The 22,791-nt window shown below is 39.8% G+C and overlaps 1 protein-coding gene and 1 pseudogene across 3 annotated transcripts in view; one reads left to right on the top strand and one right to left on the bottom strand.

Annotated features, from left to right (window-relative positions):
* Positions 1–1,358: 1,358 nt before the first annotated feature.
* The window catches only part of CDK19 (cyclin dependent kinase 19), a 142,731-nt gene continuing 121,298 nt past the window's right edge, over positions 1,359–22,791 (bottom strand). For all 3 annotated transcript variants that reach the window (XM_045843005.1, XM_045843007.1, XM_045843008.1), the window contains 8 exons: positions 21,060–21,191; positions 16,430–16,573; positions 16,195–16,264; positions 10,758–10,830; positions 10,253–10,350; positions 9,417–9,495; positions 8,511–8,777; positions 1,359–5,673 (listed from right to left, as the gene is read on the bottom strand). In XM_045843005.1, coding sequence (XP_045698961.1) covers positions 5,542–5,673; positions 8,511–8,777; positions 9,417–9,495; positions 10,253–10,350; positions 10,758–10,830; positions 16,195–16,264; positions 16,430–16,573; positions 21,060–21,191 — 995 coding nt within the window. In that variant the 3' untranslated portion in view covers positions 1,359–5,541. The remainder of the gene's footprint in view (positions 5,674–8,510; positions 8,778–9,416; positions 9,496–10,252; positions 10,351–10,757; positions 10,831–16,194; positions 16,265–16,429; positions 16,574–21,059; positions 21,192–22,791) is intronic.
* Positions 15,451–15,555, top strand: LOC123822332 (annotated as a pseudogene).

Raw genomic sequence — 22,791 nt, forward strand, 5'->3', positions numbered from 1 at the left:
GGGCTTCAACATATGAATTACAGCAGGGGTGGGGCGGGGGGCACATATCTTTGTGTAAAAAAAATTAGCAGCAATTTCTGAAAAAATTTTAAAAAGCAGAAGGAACGTGCTAAATACCTTTTAATGCTTTAAGTCAATATTTTCATTCCTTTTCTCTGTATTATATTCTCATTTAGCTCAAATGAACAAATTTTCCATTAAGGTTTGTGTGTTGCTTGTTCAAGCTGGCTTTCTATAGCCCGCTAGATAAAACGATGCTTTGCAAGGCTTTAAAATGCCTACCTCCAGGCAGCCAGAAGAAAGATAGCTTCTAAAGACTGGCAAGTATGGCTAACTTGGCTTAATTTGTTTAAATGCAATTTAGATTGTTTCTTGGGAGTGATATTTTATTACAACTTTGCAGCCAAAAATATAAGAAATGAACCTATTTTAAGAAGTGATGCCTATTTCTAGCATTTTCATTATTCATGGAAATTACATTCATTCATCCCTGTCCAAATACGAATACGGCATTTTAAGCGATCCAGGAATTCTACGCCAGTGTACAAAAGTGAAGCTAATGACTCGCCATATTAATTATCTGCTCTGTGTTGGGTATCGTGCCAGCTGCTGGCAGTGCAGGAGCAATAAATCCCAGGCGCTGTCCACAAAGAACTTACACTCAGCTAGGGAGACAGACTCGTACTTCCTTCTAGGCTCTTCTCCCTGGAGGGAGAGGTAAGGGGTTTGTCCAATCTTCCACTTTCTTTTACCCAGGTGGCTGGTTACAAAGGCAGCTGTGGTCAAAAAACAGTTCTCCGAGAGAAGCTGTGTCCTACAGACAGCACGGCACTGAAAACGCAATCTGTCAGGCAGTGAGGCAGCTGGGTATGTGCAGTATCTCTTTTAAACAGAAATGGAAATCTTGTGTGCGTCACTTACACCTTCTTCAGCTCATTCCATGATGCCTTTGACCCTTGGAGTAACCTTGGGAGATTCATCAAACGAATGCTAAGGGGAAGCCAGGTACGGCAGAGTGTTCTTGCAAGAGAAGAGACTCCCAGAGCCACTCTACCCACAAAATGCTGCCTATTTGTTTTTTCTACACCACCATTCTAATTGTCATCTTCAGAAATAGGATGTTTCCCCAGAGATGTTTTAAAAACTGTAATTTTGCTTCTGAGGTATTTGCGAGCCTTGCCTCTGTGGTTTTGTGACATCATAAATGTCCCGAATAAAATAACATATGGCAACTCGCAGGGAGACTTTGCATCTCTGCAGGACCAGTGTAAACTGAAAGGCTTCTAGGCACACAGATCAAATTCAACACTAAAACTTGTGACAAGAGTCTTTCGTACTTAAAAAAATCCACACAGAAACAAAGTCAATTAAATTTTATTACAACCAAGAATATAAAATAAATGCAATGTAATTTATTTTAGTTTTAACAGTCATTTCAAGGATGCCAGGGCAACTCAAAAGCGGGAAACGCTCAGCTCCAAAGCGGCAGCCTGTCCCGCACCCCATGGAGCAGGCCTCGCCGGGGCGCAGCCGGCTCTGAGCGTGCACCGCGCAGCGGAGTGTGGAAAGCATACAGTCGTCTCTGTAATCATATAAAGAGGGATGCGTGCAGGAAATGACTGAAAAAAGAGACGAGGACGGGCACACTGCACAAATAGGGACTGTGGGAAATACAAACTAGGCAGTTTAAGAAAGGATGTACTACATAACATATATAAAAAGTACTTTCAATTGCTGTTAAAAAAGGACATCCTCAGTCCAGATTTTGTGTAATACTTTTAGTGTCTACACAGACAAATCTTTAAAAAAATTAAATAGCATTAATTTACTAAATATTTAGGAGATAACAGTGCATTAGGATTTTTTTTTCATATAATACATACATATCACTCCTTTGCAGTGATAGCATAGAAGAGTAAGTATGGCCTTAGGTACAACACGTTTTTTAAAAATCCTAAAACAATGAACTTTGCTTTATGATATATGTGACTATTCTTTAAGATTATGGGGACCTAAATTACTATGTTTTATATAAAATGGTACTTACACTTAAATCCTTCGAGCCTCCTGTATTCTGCCATTTCACTGTCTTCCTCTACTCCCTACAAAGGTGTCACCACAGACAAGAGTTTGGTTTGCAGTTTTCGTAGATTTCTTCCTTCACGGTACGGTTTCTGCTACATAAATGTATTCAAAGCAGATTTCGTTGCAAGTCTTATTGTCCAATCATTTTTTCTTTCTTGAGCAGGAAAACAGCATGATTTTAGAGGCATACACCTAACAGTTGCTTCACCAGGCATGAGGCAGTGAACACATATGTAAATGTCGTCCCTTTCCATTTGTAAATGTACATTATGTTTATAAGAGCAATAGAGTAGTGCAGAAGGCCAAAAATCTAAGTACTACAGTTTTAAAACCACAGAGATATAAAAATATACGTGTTCTTGATTTCTGTATGTTGCTGCATGATCTGCTTCACCACAAGGGTTGTTTCTGCCTCACAGTATCAGCCCAAGGCCACCTTACCCTCGAGGCTCAGCTGTCCTAAAACTCCCAAACCCCTTTTTCCAAACACACACCTCACCAGAAGGCTACCTCAAAACAGACTGGTAATGTGGAGAGCAGAAAACCTTCATGTCGACTCCTTCCTATGGGAACCTCCCCTGGTTCGGGTGCTGCCACATGCTGAGGGCTGCCACCCACTGCGTTCTCAGGGAACACAACAGCCACACATTTTCAAAGAGGAATGTGGTCATTTGGGGGCTACAAAAGTAAATTTTAATCTCAAAATGCTTCCCAGTTCTCCTTTGAGGTCCCACAGTTTTAGGGCCCATAAATGTCTTAGAAGCTCTGCCTCCCTGCACAGGGAAAAGGAAATTAAAAACCACAATTATTTCAAAGGGTAATGGGCACCCATGGGCGTGTACCACTGAGAGGCAGGAACGTAGGAGGACAGGGCCAGTGCAGTGACCAGAAACCCCGGCTGTGTGTAATGGGGATACCTGGCTATATTCTGGAGAACACTTTACCGGGAATGACTGGTGAACTTCCTTTACAGTGTCTCCATCAGTTCCGCCAGTGAGATTCACTGTTCACCAGGAATGCAGGGCAGTCCTGTGATTGTGGAAGCGCATACCACAAAAAGAGTCTATCGAAGTTGCTTACAGAGCATGAAGGGGCACGGCATCTTGGCTCATGCACATAGTTGGGTACATCTTTTATTCAGCGTAATCTCCCCTAAGGACAGGACAGAGCTTCTGTTCATTTAATTTCCTGCAACCACTTAGTAGAGTGTGTTCTGCCTACCAAGAGCCAACCGACTGTTGAAAGGCTGCTGTGGATACTTCAAATGTACATTAATGCCTGTTGTGATACTGAATTGCTGGCTCTCTCAAAGGTAGCTAGGCACAGAAACCTCTCCATAGCAGTTTATTGTAGAGCAGAACTTGGAATAGTAACTCTAAGTGGGGCCTTCATATGAAAAAATGGTTTCACTTATAAGCCAATTATCCCAGGAGAGCTTCCTTTCACGGAATTGATCATACGCTCCTTAAGCGCCAGGACGCATGCCTCGCCCTTGTAGCTTCTGCCCAGCACAGCGCTGGGTGCGCAGCGAGGGTGCAGCGAGCATCTGACGGTCAATTGCTCTGGACAGTGAGGGTTCAGGGTGCAGGGTGCAGGGCAGAAGTGCGTACGTGTAGCTACATTATGCAGAGGGCTGTTAATTTTTCATTTAAAAAAAATGGAAGGGTAAATTACCATGGAGCGTGGCAATTCCTCCCAGTGAAGCATGTCGACTGCTTCAGTGTTGGTGAGTGTCACTAGACAGTCTTTATTATTAATAAGCATCATTATGCTGGAATCTGTAAGGTCCTTGCTGGCTACAGTATCACATCAATAGTGCAAAATGTATACTGGCTTCTGTCTAAAATCTTACTTAATTTGTGTATGGACCCAGAGTATCATAACCAGGTAGATAAGTTCATAAAGAATAGTAAAAAACAATGCTCATAACTTGCATATACAACAATCAGCTATTTCTTCTAGCTAAGAAAACGTTTAAAACAAGGCTGGTGCTGCTAGTAGCATTCAGAAGAACACAAATGTCTCGTCCCTTACATTACAGCGGGAGCTCTAAGTCTACACTTCTTTGTGACTCTGGGGAGTGAGGGGTTCTTCACACTGGCTGAGAAAGCACTCAGCCTCCAATTCATAGATCAGGGAAATGCAAATATGCACTTTCTCTAGTACAGTTGTATACTATCTGCCCATAGTTTTTTAGGCACAATTATTAGTTTTCCCCTAGGGGCAAAAGAAAGCATTCAGTGCAATGAAAAGTCTTGATAGAACTAAGTTTCAATAACAACAGCAAATTATGCATACATAATACATACTTTAAACATGAATAAAACCTAAAATTTTTAACATGCTTTAAAAATAGTCACTCTGTAGCTAATGCAGATATTAATGGAGAACACTGCTCTTTGTTTTAAAAGCAGATTAATTTGCAGGCTTCTATTGAGTACCCTTGATTATGTAAGAAAGTTACTCACGATGGCCCACATGTGAAGAAACCAACAGTTCTTTAGAGAAGCCAACTTTATGTACAATACACACTAAAAGCTTTTTCCTTCAAAGGGAAGTAATACGTCCTTTGATCAACATTACTCCTTAAAGAAATCCTAGTGCAGTTAATATTTTCTTCAGCTTTCTGGTGTGGGTCACCAGAGGACTGTATTTCACCAAAGCTCTTGAAACCCTTTTTAACGTAGACTTAGCTACATGAAGGTTAAATTTATAATTCTTAATTACTGACTACTATTCAGAATAAGAGGATTCTGGGAACTAAGTTCCATGTAACTGATTACACAAAAATTACCACAACTTCAGTTCTTCATAGCATACAGCACACTGCAAAGACCTAGGCTGTTTTTGGTTGTAGGTTCCCTCTGTCCCACCACTTGTCTTTTCATTAAACCATCCCTGAAACTAGATAAGTAAAAACGTAATTGTAAAGTACTTTGGGACAGCAACAATTTCTGTTTAAGACTTCCATGAGCAAACAGTTATATTCTGTGAAAACAACGTAGTGCTTTAAAAGGTGCATTTTTACCTGTGTTGCTAGGTTAGTTTATGAAGTATAAAACTATACACAATTGGAGTCCTGATTCTAAAACATTAAAATCCTATTAAAAGAGCTTTGAAAAGATAAATCATAGTGATTGCTACAGCATGAGAAAGGTGCACCAGGAAATCCTTCCAAAAAATGCTGAAGGGTACGGAAGTTAAGTGCTGGGATTAGATCAGATGCTTTATCGGCGAAGTCACAATGGAACTCATGCAGGGAAGAGGTGTTGGGGGAACTTCACAAAAATCTTCCTTAAGTCAATAAAGAAGAGACATCTGTCAGTCCTGCAAGATGCTCAGTATGGAGTTTTCCTTCCAAGTGGATGAGTTTTACACGGCATCACAGCTGTTGCATTTTTGGTTCTTTTCAATGCAGACATCATATTGCTGGCGTCTGTGCTCTGGGTGGCGGGGTCAGTACCGATGGGCCTGGTGGGATGGGTGGTACTGGGCGCTCTGCTGAGACGAGGAGGAGTAGCCTAGTGTGCTCTGGGACTGAGAGGATCCCTGAACACTGCTTTGGTAATTCAGGCGAGAACTGGAGTGCTAGGAAAAGGAAACAGGAAAAGAAGTTACTGAGGAAAGAAGAGAAGCTCGTAACAACGGGTTGGAGAAATGAGCCATTCTCATCACAGGCTCCTGGTTCGGATCCAGCTAACTTAGTTTCTTAATACATTTTGCTCATTTGAAAATTATAGCCTGCCTCCACTGCGACCACATGTCTGGCTGGAATTCTTTGGGAAATAAGCTGCACTGGTGCGTGCACACGAGGCAGTGGGGAAATGTAGGCTGTCCACCGCTCTCCCTACTAATTCTGGTTAGTCACTGTTTGCATGAGGGGGATTTACAAACAAGAATAATCAGTTTGGCACTCTTTAGTCACTGGTATCCATAACGCATACAGACGTCTGCTAATTTTTTCTCATTACGAATAACAAAGCTGTGATTAAGAAATCAGTTTTAGAAAAAAGAGTTTCCAAAGGTAGAGGCCAGAGTGGAGGTGGCGGCAGGCAGCGCCAAGACAAGGCCAGGCGAGGATGGGCAGGGCGCGGCGGCAGCGAGTGGGCGTTACCAACCGCCGGTCTTAACTTAGAATAAAACCATGTCCATACATGAAAATGTCCTCAAGAGCATTTTCAAGCGGAGGCGGACACAAATGTATTTCAGGTCAATGTGGTTGACTACTTTAAATGAAACATTCATCTTCAGAGCACCCAGGGCAAATATGAGAAAACATGTGAATAAAAACACGGCACCCGGTTGGACACAAGCACAGTGGGCACCAGTGTCTCCGGCTACGCTCAGAAAGAAGGCTGGCTCTTCCTGTAAGGAGCAAAAAAGAATACGTGCAATAAAGCTGTCACTTGTAGTTACAACGTACATGACTTTCAGGCGGCCTTTGGTTTTAAGAAAAGGACAAACAAGGTCCCCATCTCATGTGCAAAGGCTGCCCAACTGGCCTCGCCACAGCTTGTCCAGGACAGCCAGGCAGTAAGAGGGGCGGGGCTACAAATGACCGGCTCTGCTCCTTCCTGAGTTACGTAATTCTGACAAGTTGTGTTGGTGTAAGAAGCCTTTCAAAATCCCACACTCTAACTACGTTTTATTTTGAAGTTTATCATGAAAAACATGTTCTTCCCACTGAAAAGCCGTATAATTGTTAGGCTGGCGATGACCACTTTTACTTCAGCAGATGAGACACAGCACTCTGGATTTCCGAAACTAGATAAAGAGCAAGTCGGCGTGAAAGGACTCCCTGCCTCCACCTCATGCTAGTCTTCCTGACTAGATAGCTGAGATATCTGCCCTATTCATACATGTGCCGTCTTATTTTTAAGTAAATACCACAGGATGGACAAAGAAAAGCATTTTGAAGAGCTCTCAGATTTGAAAGGAATAAAAACAGTAGTTAAGTAATCTGTCCATACTTGACTATAATCAGGATAATACAATACAATCAGAGATACAAAGATAAGCCAGTATATAGTAAAGCTTTATTGCTCATGCAATAGCAATGCATCAATGTTCAGGAAAAATCTGAATTTATAATAAAATTCAGATAGGTTCACGACTTCTACTGCTTTTAGTAGATCAAACTGAAACCCTGATTAGTTTAATGGTAACCAAATGGCAGTGCTATTATGGACCGTCTGCTTGCAGGGAATCTTCCAAGAGAAGTTTCCAGAGAAGCAGTCACGTGAAAGCATGTTAGTCTGTTGAGATGTTCAAAATGTAAAGCCTGTTTAGGCTGCTATTTATTGTGTCTTTCTTGCCCGTGCTTTTCTTGCCTCCAGTTCCCTGTCAGTGAGTTAGCTGACGGCTCCCTTGCCTGTGGCTGGGTTTTCTACTCGCTCCAACTTCGATTGCTCCTCCCCCACCAGTTCCTTGAGCGACCACAATGGTTCTAAACCTTTTCTCTTTTAACCTTCCATTTAAGTTTGTCTTCTCATCTTCTTAGATCTTTTCTTAGCTTGTTGCTACCTTTGAAAATGTCTTTTGTTATTGTTCTTGCACAATTCCGTGTGGTTTTCGCAAGTATTTTTACCTCTCCCCAAATACCAACCCTTAGACTTTTTTCTTTAATTTCCTGAATTTGTATTACAATTGTAGTTTTCTTTTCATCAAAATACCCTCAACCAAAAATACTTTCAACTAGTATTTCTAGTCTCAAAATTATTCACAGTAAGATTTAAGGTTATTTCTGAGACATCTCAGTCCCTTTCCCTTCTCTGTTCATGTGGCTACTTACTATTTCCTCCCAGTGACAGCAAATCTTGCTGGTGCACAGCTATTTTGTCTTAAATAAGCTGTTACTCCTCCCCCTTTCCTTTTATTTTTTTTTTAATCCTTACCCAAGGACATGTTTACTGATTTTAGAGAGAGGAAGGGTTAGGGAGAGAAACAGTGATGCGAGAGAGAAACATCGATCTACTGCCGCCCATATGCACCTCGACTGGGGATCGAACCGCCAACCCAGGCGTGTGCCCTGACGAGGGATGGAGCCCGCAACCTTCTGGTGCGTGGGACAATGTTCCAACCGACCGAGCCACCCAGCCAGGCTCCTCTCCCTTTTCAACTGCTTATCTAGGTATCTTTTTCTGACCCAAAGCTGATAGGCAGCTGCGAGTGCAAAATAAGAAATTTTCTTTGAGAGGGAGGTGCCCTCCTCGGGGTGTCAGGATAAACAAGTCCAGAGAGAAACATCTTGCACAATTAGGTGAAATATGACAAAAATCTTCATTCATGTAATGCCCTAGAAACAGGACTGTACAGTTTGTACAATCAAACTTTAGAGGTAAGTACTACTCAATTCTGAAAGGATCGACTTCGTAAAATGTGTATACATGGAAGTGCAAAGGTGCGAAGCTCAGGGGAATGAGTACCTGATAGTCTGACGGCATGACAGGCCCGCCCGAGTTGGCGCCTGAAGGGCCGAGCCGCGGTTTCTTGTTTGGAGGCACCTGGTTAAGGCCGGAGTCCTGGCTGTGCTGCAGCCCTGCCCCGGCTCCCCCGGCCCCGGCCCCGGCGCCCCCCGCAGTCCCGTTGGTCTGGGTGCTGTTCTGCTGCTGCGGGGGTGCCTGGGCAGGGGCTGCTGCCTGCTGTGGGGGGGCTGTGGGCTGCTGATGCTGGTTCTGTTGCTGTTGCTGATTCTTGGAAGGAAAAAAAAGAACTAAATTCACAGGAAATTTTTTTCATATGATAGGCACATGTGACTGCTGACCCAGCCTGCAGGGCAACCTTTGTGGGACACTGAAGTGACTGGAATGACTGAAGAAGGAGCAGCCGGGAATACAGCGCCCTCAAAGGTCAAAGGACTGAGCCCTGAGTGGGACTCATGCTATCAAGTCCATTTCCATTGCACAGTCATCTTCCAAATCAGACACAGACCTTCCACGGGAGACCAGAGGGCACACAGGAAAGTTCTGCACTCACTGAGACGGCTCTGATAGTCTTTTGATAGTGATTTTGGGGTAGAGGAGTACGGGGAGGGCCTCGCATCTCTAAGCACAATCAACAACTGAACGATGCTTTGAAAGGCAGCCTGCGTAAAGTGATGGCAATAGTGCGGAACAAACGAGGAGCACAAGAGTAAAAAATCGGGGAATAAAATAGGCTATAAAACAAACCAGGAAGTTCATCTATCTGTAAGCTGATTACATTTCAAATTTCAAAGTACCCCTAACTGAATATATACTTAATGAAATAAAAGGTGGACCATCACATTGCACTTCCCCACGTTCTCTCTTTGCCTCCCTCACCCTCCGGAAGTAAGCCTGTGCCGCTCATACCTTGTCACCCTTCTCTTCAGGCTCATCTTCATTTAGGAATTCTCGCTTGGGGTATGGAATCTGGCAGCCAGCAAACACACTGCAAATCATTAAAAAGAAAGGATACCTGTCATGACCTAAAATCAACAATATCACTGACCTTGTTAATTTAAAATTCGACTTTTTTTTCTTAACGTATTTCCTACTCTTCATCTGTGATTGGTGTTTGCTGGATGTCCACAAAAAAACAACTTAATTTAGGCATCAAAGAACAGTTTGTTGTCTGAAGTTTCACACTAGTTGCCATGTTCCACAACAAATCTTAGCTGCTAAGAGAGTTCACATATATGACATACAATTTCTCCACACAAACTTCATCAGCACTAAAAATAACTGAATTTGTATTTGCTTCAATAAAGAAAATAACTTTTTTCCTCAAGAAAAGCTGCACTTCTAATAAATCTAAGCACAATTACACATGTGGGTACAGACAAGGGGGGGAATAGACGGTCATGTCTGTGCGGTGGATAGGCTGCATTTTAAATTCTCAGTCCCCTACTGGTTTGGCTTAAACTGTTCTGACCGACCGACCATCTATACAAGTGCCATTTGTTCTCAGCTTTATTTTTATCTGTAGAACTGATTAACGGTCATTCTTAAAATTCTTGTTTTCATTCACACCTCTCTATAGCTGTGCCTCTTTCAAAATACAGGACCCTTCTCGTGAGTACTTTTTCTCCAAGGTAGTATTAACTAGTGAAGACAAAATACTGCAGTAACAAGTGTGCTCTTGCTTTCAGCCACTACCTGACATCCTCGACCTGGAGCAAAGAATGCAGAAAAGGTAGGATACATACTCTAATGTTGGCAGGGGGTCCTCCTGAAAATAGGGATCCTGCAGAGCCTGCTCAGAGGTAATTCTCTTAGTCGGATCCATGGTAAGGAGTTTCTGAAGCTAGAGTAGCACATGAGAAAGTGAAGCACGTGAAAAGGTTGTTTAGAAGTCAATGTTTTGACTTCTGCATTAGTGTCCAACAGGATTAATATCAAATGCCATTTTGTTCAGCTCCCTGCATGATTAATACACTAGACCATTTATGTGAAATTGGCAAAAGTCATTAGCATTAAAGCCCTTTTACTGTAGAATTTATTATTTTTTTTCTGCTGATAAGTCATTGGGAAAAAATAAGGCAAGAAGTCAAGAGTAACATCTCAAAAGAAAAATATTTAATTTACCCCAGCATCCACTGATTTCTCTTCTTTCTAAAGAGAAGGAGCAGCTGGGATGACTGCATGGGAACTGGAACGAGGGCAGGGCTGTGCTAAAGCTCTGACTCCCTGGCCCTGGGGAGATGTACCTACCAAGAGGAACACTTTGCTGTCAGGCTTGACCTTGTGTTTTTCCATGTACTTTATGAGACTACTGTTGGCGTACCTGCAAGGACATAACAATCATACGTCATCGGGGACACTCACACCATTTATTTAACAGAAAGCTCCAAGACTGATTTTGCACATGCATAACAAGATACATGGACAAGAAATGTTCTTGGCAGCATTTTGGTAATAGAAAAAACTGTAAGCAACCCAAATGTCTACTAAAGAATGGGTAATGAAATTGTCATGTATTCATGTAATATAATGTTAACAATAGTAAAAATGAATGGGGGAAAAACAAATTGCAGAAAGTATGATAGTATTTACATAAAAAGTTGAAAGATATATTAAAATTGAACAATAATTTATTTGTATTAAAACTACAATGAAAAATCAGGAATGGTAAATACAAATTCAGAATAGTGGCTACCCTTTGGGAGAGATGTGGACAGGAAGGAAGGAAACATACAGTACACTTCTGTAATCTTAGTAATGTTCTGTTTCTTTGGTTGAATAGAGAATCATTTTACTGTTCTAAATAGACTACCTATCATATTTTCATCATATATATTCTTCCCTATATATGAAATACTGCAAATTAAAATGGTTAAGAAAATTCATGGTAGAAAATTTACAGAATATAGAAAAGTATAAAAAAGAATATTAAATCACCTGTAATCAAACCATTGAGTGATAAAGAACCACTGTCAAGATTTTGATAATTTCCCATGGAGACACACACACACACAAAGTTGAAAGATATATTAAACTTACACACACACACACACACACACAAAGACAAACACTGAAGGGTTTTTGTTTTGTTTTTATAAAATTAGGATCATGTTGTATAAATTGTCCTAATTTTTTTAAAGATGTATTTCAGTTTATTATTTTTTAAAAGATTTTTATTTATTTATTTATTTCTAGAGAGGGAAGGGAGGGAGATAGAGAAAGAGAGAGAAACATCAATGTGCGGTTGCTAGGGGTCATGGCCTGCAACCCAGCCATGTACCCTGACTGGGAATCGAACCTGCAACACTAATGGTCCTAATTTTTAAAAATATTTTTAAAAAAGATTTTGTTTATTTCTAGAGAGAGGGGAAGGGAGGGAGAAAGAGAGGGAGAGAAACACCAATGTGTGGTCGCCTCTCATGTGCTCCAACTGGGGACCTGGCCCATAACCCAGCCATGTGCCCTGACTGGGAATCAAACCAGTGACCCTTTGGTCAGCAGGCCAGCACTCAATTCACTGAGCCACACCAGCCAGGGCAACTGTCCTAATTTTTTTTAAATCCTCATCTGAGGATATGTTTATTGATTTTAGAGAGAGAGGAAGGGAGGAAGAGAAGGGAGGGTGGGAGGGGGAGATAGAGTGGGGGAGTGAGAAAGCACAAGAGAGCAAGAAAGCGAGAGCCAGAGTGAGTGAGAGAGAGATAGAGAGAGGAACATCGATATGAGAAAAACATCGATCAGTTGTCTTCTGTACATGCCCTGACCAGGGACTGAACCTGCAACCTAGGTATGTGCCCTGACTGGGAATCAGACCTGCAACCTTTTGGTGTATTGGGCCAGCGTTCCAACAAACTGACCCACCTGGCCAGGGCGGTCCTAATTTTTTTCACTTAATATTGTTTCATAAACATTTTCCCTTGTCAAAATGTTCTTTAAACTTACTATTTGTAGTGGTTGCATATTTCCTACTGCTACTAATGTTCGTTTCACAATAGTTATGAAATGCAGGTCCTTGTAGGTAAATCTGTTACACATTGTAGGGAGACAATACTGCACAGCAGGCGAGAATCAGAGATGCCAGCAGACTCAGTCATTTACCAGTTGCGTGATCTTGGGCAGTTAGTTAACCACTATAAAGGCTTAGATCCCTCCTCTGAAAAATGAGGACTGTAATTATACCTACCTTATAGAGGTTTAAGAGGATCATATGAGAAAACGTAGGTAAAGGGCATAGGTCCATGTCTGGCACATAGTAAGTACTGAGTTAGCTGAGTGTGGCTGCTCTGATTGCTTCCACAGAACAAATTCTTGGAGTTATTAGGTCAAAGGGTATGCACACTTCAAAGCCTTTTTTTGTGTGTGTGCTCCAGAGCCCTGCTACACAAACCTGGCCTACAGATCTGCAACATGGGCACCTGAGAGCCTGCACCAGAAATGCAGATTCTCAGGCCCTATCTTGGATTCTGAATTAGAATCTGCATTTTAACAAGGTCTCCAGGTGATTTGCAGGTACATTAAAGTTTGAGAAGCCATCATTCTCATCAGTAGCACACAAAAGTAAGAGTGCCCATTTTATTATACCCTTGCCAACATGAGGTATTTTCACTTAAAAAAATCTTTGCCGTATATATTAAAAAATTTTCCCTCCAATACCAGGAACATTTTCTTGCCAAAGCAGCTATGTGTTTGGTAATGGGAAGAAACTCTCACATGTTTGTAGAAGTGGAGCCTGTCTATTTGTTTCTGGTTTTTATGTGGAATCAGCTGATTTCTTGGGCTAACTCCAGGTTGTTTCTATTACAATATAAAATGCCTTGAACTTGAGAAATCCCATTGTTCAATTCCCATTGTGGTTTCTTTTCTTTCCTAGTATTAAAGTTAAGCTTAATTGTCATTTTCCAAATTATCCTCTTCCAGTTTTGCTACAATTTAGAAGCTGAATGGTTTCAGAGTAATTCAGACTACATATATTAAGAAGCATTTATGAGACTATGCTTATTTGAACATTTAGTCTTTAAAGTCAACTTAATGATTTCCATTTAATTTTATTTTGCCCTTGCCTTCTAATGAGCTAGTAAGTACTGACCCTTTTGGCAAGATTACAGAAACTTCTATTGTTATCCTTCCCAATTCACTTTGAGAATAAGTTTTGTGGTTGTTTTCTTTTCATCTGAGATAACAAAAACAAATTATTCTTTTACTTTCTATGCTATTTGAAATAGTATTTTATGGAGTTTTTCTTTGTTATATTTTACTTAATATAATAATGACTTTACTTAATAATGAGTTGTATATATTATATGAGATTTAGCTAATTGTCAATACATCCTGTTTTGTTTTGTTATCAGTGGTCTGTTTTTGTGTGAGTAGAACTGTTGCTTAGGAAGTATGGATTCTTATCTCTAAACCTTTCCTATTCCTTTTCTAAATGAATTTCACTTATCTTTGAACATTTCTTTTATTTCTGGTTGTTGTAAACACTATCTTATTTGTAAAAGTTTTTTTTCCTTTAATCTTTAAATATTGAGTTAAATGTTATATATCTTCATTAATTTTCTGTATCTTTCATATTATTAGAGTACCTTTAATTACTTGAATCACTTTCACTGAATATCCATTTGAGAATTAACTAATGAGCATGTATTATGTATCAGGCCCTGGGGATACACATACAATGGCGTGTAAAACAGATATGGTCCATACAGTCCAGAAGGAAAGGCAAGTAAGTGCTCACGAGCTAACTGTGGTGCTAAGTGGTCAGTGCTGAGAGAAGCAGCATGGCACGCTATGGCGGTATCTAGGGGGAGCATCTAACTCAGACCTGGAAGGTCAGAGGAGGACTCATTAGGCAAGTGATGCCAAAACCTAAAGATAAGTAGAAGGGATAAGGAAGTTAGTCTGATGAAATGGGTGGGAGGAAAAGTACTTTATATGGAGGGAACAACATGTGTAAAAATCCAGAGGACTAGGAGAGCTCCGAGTGCCTGAGGTTCTTAAAGAAACTGAGGTTGTCTAGACTATAGAATACAAGGTGAAGAGTGATTTATGAGATGAATTTGTTGATGTAGAGCCAAGGCTTTGTTAGCTCTATTAAGGAGCTGAGAGCCATGGTGACTTAAGAGCAACCAGAAGACCAACATGATCAGATCTGTTTTTGTCAATGAGTGCAGTACAGACAGCGTACTCAGGAGGCCATTTTCCTAGATTTAAGATTCCAGGTGAGAGAATGGCAGTCTGTGTTTTAATAGTGTCAGGGTGAACAGAGAGAAATACAAAGATTCAAGGATATTTAGAACAAAGAACTGCCTAGATTTAATAACTGTTTGGACACTGGGGAGCAAAATGGAAGAGATTGAGATAATGGATATCTCTCATATTTTTGGCTTCAGTAATTATGTGAATCATGTACATTGAGTGGTATTGTCAGATATGATAAGAGCAAATACAGTGGAGGAGAGGTTTAGGAGGACAGATAATGAGTTCAGTTTGGAACATTTAATTTGAAGTATTTATGGACACTGAAATTGAGCTTCCATTAGGCAATTAGATAAGTGGGTCTGAAACTTGGAAAAGAGATCTGAGGAGGATATATATATTGTGAGTTATCAGCATAACTGACAGTAAACTGTCACCATCAGAGTCATGGAGACTTCCTGGGAAATGTGTAGAGTAAGAAGAGAAAACCTGGAACAATATCAATGTTATCTTGAAGAGGCCCTGACTGGTGTGGCTCAGTGGGTTGGGCATTGTCCTGCAAAAGGCTGCTGGTTCTATTCCCAGTCAGCGAGCACGCCTGGGTTGTGGGCCAGGTCCCTGGTTCGGGTGTGCAAGAGGCAACCAACTGGTGTTTCTCTCCAATGTCCATGTTTCTCTCCCCTCTCTCCCTCCCTTCCCCTTTCTTTAAAAAGAAATAGAATCTTTTTTAAAAAGAGAGAGAGAGATGGAGAGGTATGGAAGGAGAAGAGGTTAACACTCGCCCTGACAAGGATAGAAGAGGGCCTTGAGTCTGAAAATGGGAATCTAACAATAGTGTTTGTGTTTGTTTTTTAAAAAGAGATGGGTAGAGGCAAAGGATCCTACCAAGGACTGTGTAACAGAGGGGCCAAAAATGATGAGTGCCATTCTCTACTTCTTTTTGTGATGTCTGCTTCTGTGCCTACAAGCCATCCTGTCCTGAAATTTCTCTGAGTTACCCAAAAGGGAACCTCTTCCACCTTTTCCTCTGAGCATACACATTTACGACGGACTCCTTTCGTGCCATCACCTTTCCTCTCCTCTCTACTCAACATACACGTCCCCACAGCTACTCAGGTCCCAGGCCATGGGTTCTTCCTCCTGCCATCCTTCTTGGTTGCTAGCCCAGCATTTCCGTCCCCAGTCATTACTCTGACAAAGATGAAAATCACAGTTGTGGCCTTGAACTGAGCCCTTTACCGTGCTAAAACAGAAGAGACATTTAAGCTACCTAATGCCCCTTAAATTCTTAGACGTTTTTAAATACTACACCCTAAGCCTGGTATATAGGTGAACAACATCTGGAATATGTTCTTTAAATCATAGGCATAATTAACTTTAAAAAAAGGTCTAAGTTTCTGATTTAAATAATAATATATATCTGTTTTTTTAAAGGATTAATTTAAATATTCCCACTCAAGTTACTACTTATATTTAATATGGAATTACTTACGTTGTTCTTCTAAAGTCTTTTTGAAGTGTCGGGTATTCTGGCATCTTTCTAATATCTTCCCAGTCTTTATCTTACAAAAAAATATTGAATATTGTTACAGGAAATAATGTGTTATTTTTATCAAAAATCTCCTAGTTATTTTAGCTTACAAATATATAACATACTTAAAACATGCTTTTGAAAACAAGTAATTTTGAAATATGAGTCCAATACTCTGAGAAGGAAAATAAATTACCTGCAGGAAAGCCCATGACACTGAATATCCGATCCAGCTGATCATGATGAAAGGGATTGCTTGTTTTTATATCTTCTTGACGACAGTGAAAAATAGGTTCTGAAGTCAGCAGTTCAGCAAATATGCAACCTATTGCCCATATGTCTATGAAGAAAGGAAAACAAGTATTTTTGCACACAATTTATTATATTTCTTTGGTTATAATTCCTGGGCATCACCACAACCTACATACAGAAATACTTTTCAGTGAGCAATATACAAAATACAATTACTGTATTAAGAAAACATATATATGAGACATGAATAGCTGATCATCATGACACACTGAAAGATGAACAAAAAACATTTGTGTTTTTCCTGATGAAAATAAGTTTGGAAAACTCAATTTAGCAAGCAATAAATTTATATTTAGGCAAATGCCTTTCTAATCACTATTAATAATGCAATTTCTAAGGCATTCAACGGATAACCTAATACAGGACAGAGTACTCAAGATCTGATAGACTAAAACAGTATCATCATCAGGTGTAGCAACACATCAATCAAATGCATAATGACAGAGCAAAAGTTTGAGCTGGGAGTCTAGACCAACAGTAAGACCACACACAGTTGTTTGGGAAAACTCGACTTCTGTCTGAAAGACTACCAACTTCAGGTTTTTCAATAAACTGTAAAGGTCCAGAAGCTGATCAATACACCAGCAAATACATCGAGCGCATTCACTTAGATGCTTCCCCAACCCCCCCCCCCCCCCCACACACACACCTCAGGATAAAGTTAGGCACTTTTGAAAGTTTTATTAACTATTTCAAACCACCAGTCATAGATTATTCTATTTGAATTTTATACACTGGAAAACTGTAATTTAGATTCTGAGACTATATTATATTCACAATGCTTTGCCAAATATAGAAATGAATTTTTGTGAGATGTATATTCACACTTATATATTTAAATAAATGCAATTTAACATGTATTTTTCAAAATAATGGCACAGACTGTGGTAGAGTATAGAAAAGTACACTGTTTACTAGTTTACTAAATGTGGAAATCACATTCTGTAGACAAGCTAAGTAAGAAAAAAGTCTAATTATATCCATCAGCTGGAATTAGTGTGTATGCTACTTGGTAAAATAAATTGCCAAATTAAAAAAAAAAAGCATCTAGTAATATCTCACATATCTGACTCCATTCAGAAATGGTTTCTTTCCACATAAGTTAAGCCATTTGGACAATGGGAACATACCCCTTCAATAACCATTTTTATTCCACTACCTGTCAACTTAAGAGGCTATAAAACAAAAAAATGTCATGTCATCTTTCTTAATGACACAGGAAGGTCATCATCATGAACACTCCATCACTAAAGAGTCCAGCAGTAACACTGTTCAGTGTCTACTCTGTAATTATTTTCTGCCACCCGTATCATGTTGGTTGTCACCCCTGCCCGATACGGCTGCCTCTGGTGAGCCCATCTCTCTCACTGCTGGCAGCCTCTGCTATGCCAGTCCACTGAGATGGCTGCTGTCTGTTGCTTCGTGCCAATTCCTGGTCTGTCCTCAGCTCAAAGGACAGGAACTGGGATCTAGATTTCACTGCTGAGACCAGGAACCACAGTGTAGCAGGTTGTGTTAAATTCCAAGGTTTCCTGCCTCATGTGTCTCTAATTTTAAATGATCATCTGGTTTCTGTACCACCTACACCCATTTCTCAGGTCTCTTTCCTCTACCTTGTTCTCCTGTATGTCTGACTCTGTCTCTCTCTCTCTCTCTCTCACACTCAGCCACTCCTGCCCGCCAATAAATGTCATTCCATAAACCTCCAGTGATATAAAATCATCAAACTTATTCCTATGCTCTCAGTAGAAATAATACTCATTTCTGGCATAAACCACGTAAGAAGAAGAATAAAAATGAGTGAATATGTGTGCATGCATTAGTCTGCTATGAACGTATTTCAAGCTTAAAGAGAACTAATTTGGGGACTATTTTTTTTCTGTGTCTTAACTTTTTTCCTACCTTCTATCTAGAATGGATAATTGAAACTTGACTAAAATGAGAAATTAATGATTATGTTTTTATCTTTAGATAAGTAGTAAATCTCATTTACTGAGCAAGTAACAAGCTAGTTAAAATTCAATTTCAGTTCTCCTTACCCTGAGAAAACAAGAAATACAGTTGGTTTCCAATTCATACAAAAAATATCTTTATTTCTCAAAAAACACATCTATTTTATTTCAACAACAGAGCAATTATATATAAAATATTCATAAAACTGTGTTTCTCAAAGTGTGGGCTATCAAAGTATGTGGACCACACCACCTGATGGTACATGTTAAAACTGGTCCTTACCATGTGTTTTGTATGAGAATTTCTTGAAAGCCCTTGCTGGTGTAGCTCAGTTGGTTGGAGCATCGTCCATACACCAAAAGGTTGTGGGTTCAATTCCTAGTCAGAGCACATGCCTAGGGTTCGGTCCGTGTATGAGAGGCAACCAATCGATCTTTCTCCCCACCCCGCCTCTCTAAAACCAATAAGCATGCCCTCAGATGAGGACAAACGAAAAAAAGAATCTCTTAAGAGTAGCACAGGCTTTGGTGGGTGGGGTAGTGGGGGGTCATTTAGTTTAACAGAGGGTTTGGCTGAATTTGCCTTTTCTTACAGGGAATCTCCCTTTTCGATATAGACTGTATCAGTGCTTGCTAAGAGTCCACCACATCTGAGTTTCTGCCATTACCACATCCTTTCCGCCTGCCCCAGTGCTCTGGGTTACCTCACCATCAGTTCTGTTCTGAAGCACCACCTGTTGCTTCCAACCAAAGCTCACCCTCCTCCGGCTCACTTTCAGTCACTTTCAGTCTCTTCCCATCCTCTGGTGCCTTCTGAGATTGCCTAAGAAATTTTACTGTTCTCAACAGAGACCCCATTAAAGAAAAGCAACATAATTCTAAAAGTCTCAAAAATACAGCCCTACAGTCAAAGTCACTCACTGGAATTGAGGTAGAGTCAGGCTCTGATTTAACTCTTCATTCTTAGGACCACTGGATTCCTCCCACTTGTGTTTTTGCAGTTTTCCTTTCTTCGCCCTTCACAGACAGCTGCCACGGCCCCTTGCTAACAGGGTGGCCTTTCGTACCCCTGACATGGAGCTTTACAATGGCCTCCACTGCTGGGGGAGGGAGGGGTCCACATTCCTCTACTGTCAAACACACGCTGGTTTATCTCACAGTGCTGAGGCTACTCGTGGGCTTTTATTTCACTCATTTAGTAACATCCTTCAGAAATATTTATGAGGTATTACAATATTCCAACACTATGCTAATGTATCAATCCCTGGACAAAGTATAAATGCATTGTTAGCAGCTGAGTTTTCAGATTCCCCCAAATGAATGAGGATGTTACTATAAGTGAAATTTGTTTCCCTTCTTACTGATGAATAGGTTAATTAGCAGGCTAATCTTCCAAATATAAGAACTTCTATAGTTCTTTGGGTGTCACCAGGTCGTTCAGAAGCTTAACAGAAAGGATTGTGCTTATCTATAAAAGGAAAATCTGAACAAGTATACTTAGCAGATGTAGGTACCTTAAACACCTTGCCCTTCATATTAATAATACTACTTACTCCTTCCCTATCCTCTCTTTTAGCCTCTTTTAAAGGAATCTCTAGATTTGAGGAGGATTTTCTCTTGTTCTTTTTAAAAAATCCTCACCCAAGGATATGTTTATTGATTTTAGTGACAGAGAAAGAAATATAAGTGTGAGAGAGAAACACCAATCGCCTGCCTCCCCTACATATCCTACCAGGGACTGAACCCACAACCTAGGTATATGCCCTGACCAAGGATCGAACCCAAAACCTTTTTGGTATACAGGATGATGTTCTAACCAACTGAGCCACCCAGCCAGGGTGAGGCTTTCTTCTTGACCCCCTTAGTTCACAGCTGGATCCTCTGAGGACAATATAGTGACCAGGCAGCAAAATCTCTGATGCTTCTGTTCTGAGGCAAACTTTAAATCCTACAGAGAGTGTGTTTATAACAGATTTTCTTACTCAGTTCTTTTTTTCTTTTACTCAGAGAGCTGGCAAGATGCTGAGTACAGCTAATCTACCCATATCCGTCTATTTTCTACCTTAATGGAGAAACTGCCATTCTGTTAACTGTAATGGCAAGAAAGAAAGATTAGTCACATTGTTTCTTATTTAGGAAAGGCTGACTAACTATTCCCCAGATAGATGGGACTCCTCCAACACCACACTTACTCCTGTTTTTCTTTTTGTGAAGAAAAAAATTCTAAACTTCTCTCCAGTTCTTCTGATTGACAGTAGGTAAGTGCAAAATAAAACTTACATGTGATCATTCCCATAGCAACTCAAAAGGATCAGTATCTCTATTCTCTGAAAGAAAGTTCTTTTAAAAGAATAGGAGAAAAGTTCTTTTAAAAGAACTATTTTCTCCTATACAGTTAAAAATCCAAATCCACTAGATTATAAAATTTAGGAATATAGAAGACAACAGGACTTTTACAAAGAAATATAAATTGGTATTTTTACAAAGCAGCTTTATTATTATACCATTTGCTATTTATGACAATCTAATGCCAAGATAGTAAGTCATTTTAGACTAACTTACCAATGGCTTTTGTATAATGTCTTGCACCAAGCAGAAGTTCAGGAGCCCGATACCAAAAAGTCACAACTACTGGATCCAAATCTGCTAGAGGCTTTAGAGGAGAATTGAATAATCTGGCAAAACCCATGTCAGCTAAAAAATAAAATAATATAAAACTCAGCTTAGCATGCTATTAGAACCATACAAGTTTGATGACAATAGTTACTAACCTTATAAAGTTATCCTTTTCCTTCTTTTCAACCAGTGGTCTGTACCAGGCACTAACCTCTCCTTTTGAGGTAGATACTGTTATTGTGCCTATTTTACTGATGAAGAAACTTAAAGATATTCTTACTTGACCAAGGTCACAGTCCTACTAAGTGCAGCATCAGAATGAGACTCCAGGTCTGACTTCTGGTTCCTGTCTTTCAAAGACTGCTACAATAATATTCTTAGATTTTTTAAAAACTGAAGATAGCCTTCGGTTTCTATGAATAATTATAACTTCTGTATGACTATACGTCTAAAAACAGGCTGTATCTTAGTTCAGTGTGTGCTAAAATCAGATCTTATGGAGTCATGACAGCTTATCTGTACACAACTCGTCCCAACTGAGTTCAGGGACGTCTCAGTGGTGGCCTGAAACTGGCTGTGGTGAGAGTACTTACATCATGGGAAAGAGCAAATGCTACAAATTGGGGCTCCCCGCTCCCAGAAAGCCAGTTCGGTACAGTACCCACCACATCATACATGCTTCCAAGAACATGTAGAGAATATACATGATGATTTCTTGTAATTCCCCATTTAACAAAGGTCTGTGTCAAAGCTAACTGACTTAACTATTAGAGGAGTACAAAAGTAGTAAAAAGAATATTACTAAATAAGATCCCAGAGACTATCTAATTTTCTTAATATTTTATAAACAACAAATACCTTAAATCTATAAAATGCTTGAAAGTTTACAAACCATTTTCAGATACATCAAAATCACTTCATTCAATCCTCATAAGGACACAAGTTTAGTAAGTATTTTGGTCCCAACTTCTGATATAAGAATCCAAGGCCCAAGGCAGTACAATGACTTGCCCATGGTCACAGAGATGGTCAGTAAAGATGCCAGCACTCAAACAGAAACCACGTTATAATATAGCAGCTACATTCTTAACCACTGATCTGACATCCAATAAATTATACATAACATAATCGCATGTCACAAAGGCAAAATCACAAGAATTATAAACCTAATTTGAAATAAACAATATAGGCAGTATATTTTTATTATATAGGGCCCCAATGTACTATAAAATGTACAAACAGTACAAAATTGCAACTACAGAAAATCATTTAATCTAAAACTAACATGCTATAACATACATTAAAATTTTAATTTACAGTGATATTATTTCTTGAGATTTTGAGTAATTTAAAACTTTCTGAAAATGTTTTGGAGAAAAGCCAGGTCTTAAAAAATAAAGCCATCCAAGACTGTGCTAATGCCTGCTCTTTCTTAACTAAATTTCCATATAGCAAATAAAAATATCCAAAACCATTCTACCAATATTACACCTACTTCAAAGCACTGCTTTATAAATTTAACAGATGTTGACTGCTGCTGATGGCAAAGTAATATGATGGAATGCTGTTCCACCCACTGAAAAACATTTTGTTTTGAAGTAAAGGCTAAAGCCAGTATTTCTCCCCATATTCTGTGCTTCCTCAGTCTTATCTAAGCCACACCTATTCACTGTGAAAT

Source organism: Phyllostomus hastatus, unplaced genomic scaffold, assembly GCF_019186645.2.
Source record: "Phyllostomus hastatus isolate PE091 unplaced genomic scaffold, TTU_PhHast_1.1 phas_contig_40, whole genome shotgun sequence".
Classification (NCBI taxonomy): Eukaryota; Metazoa; Chordata; class Mammalia; order Chiroptera; family Phyllostomidae; genus Phyllostomus; species Phyllostomus hastatus.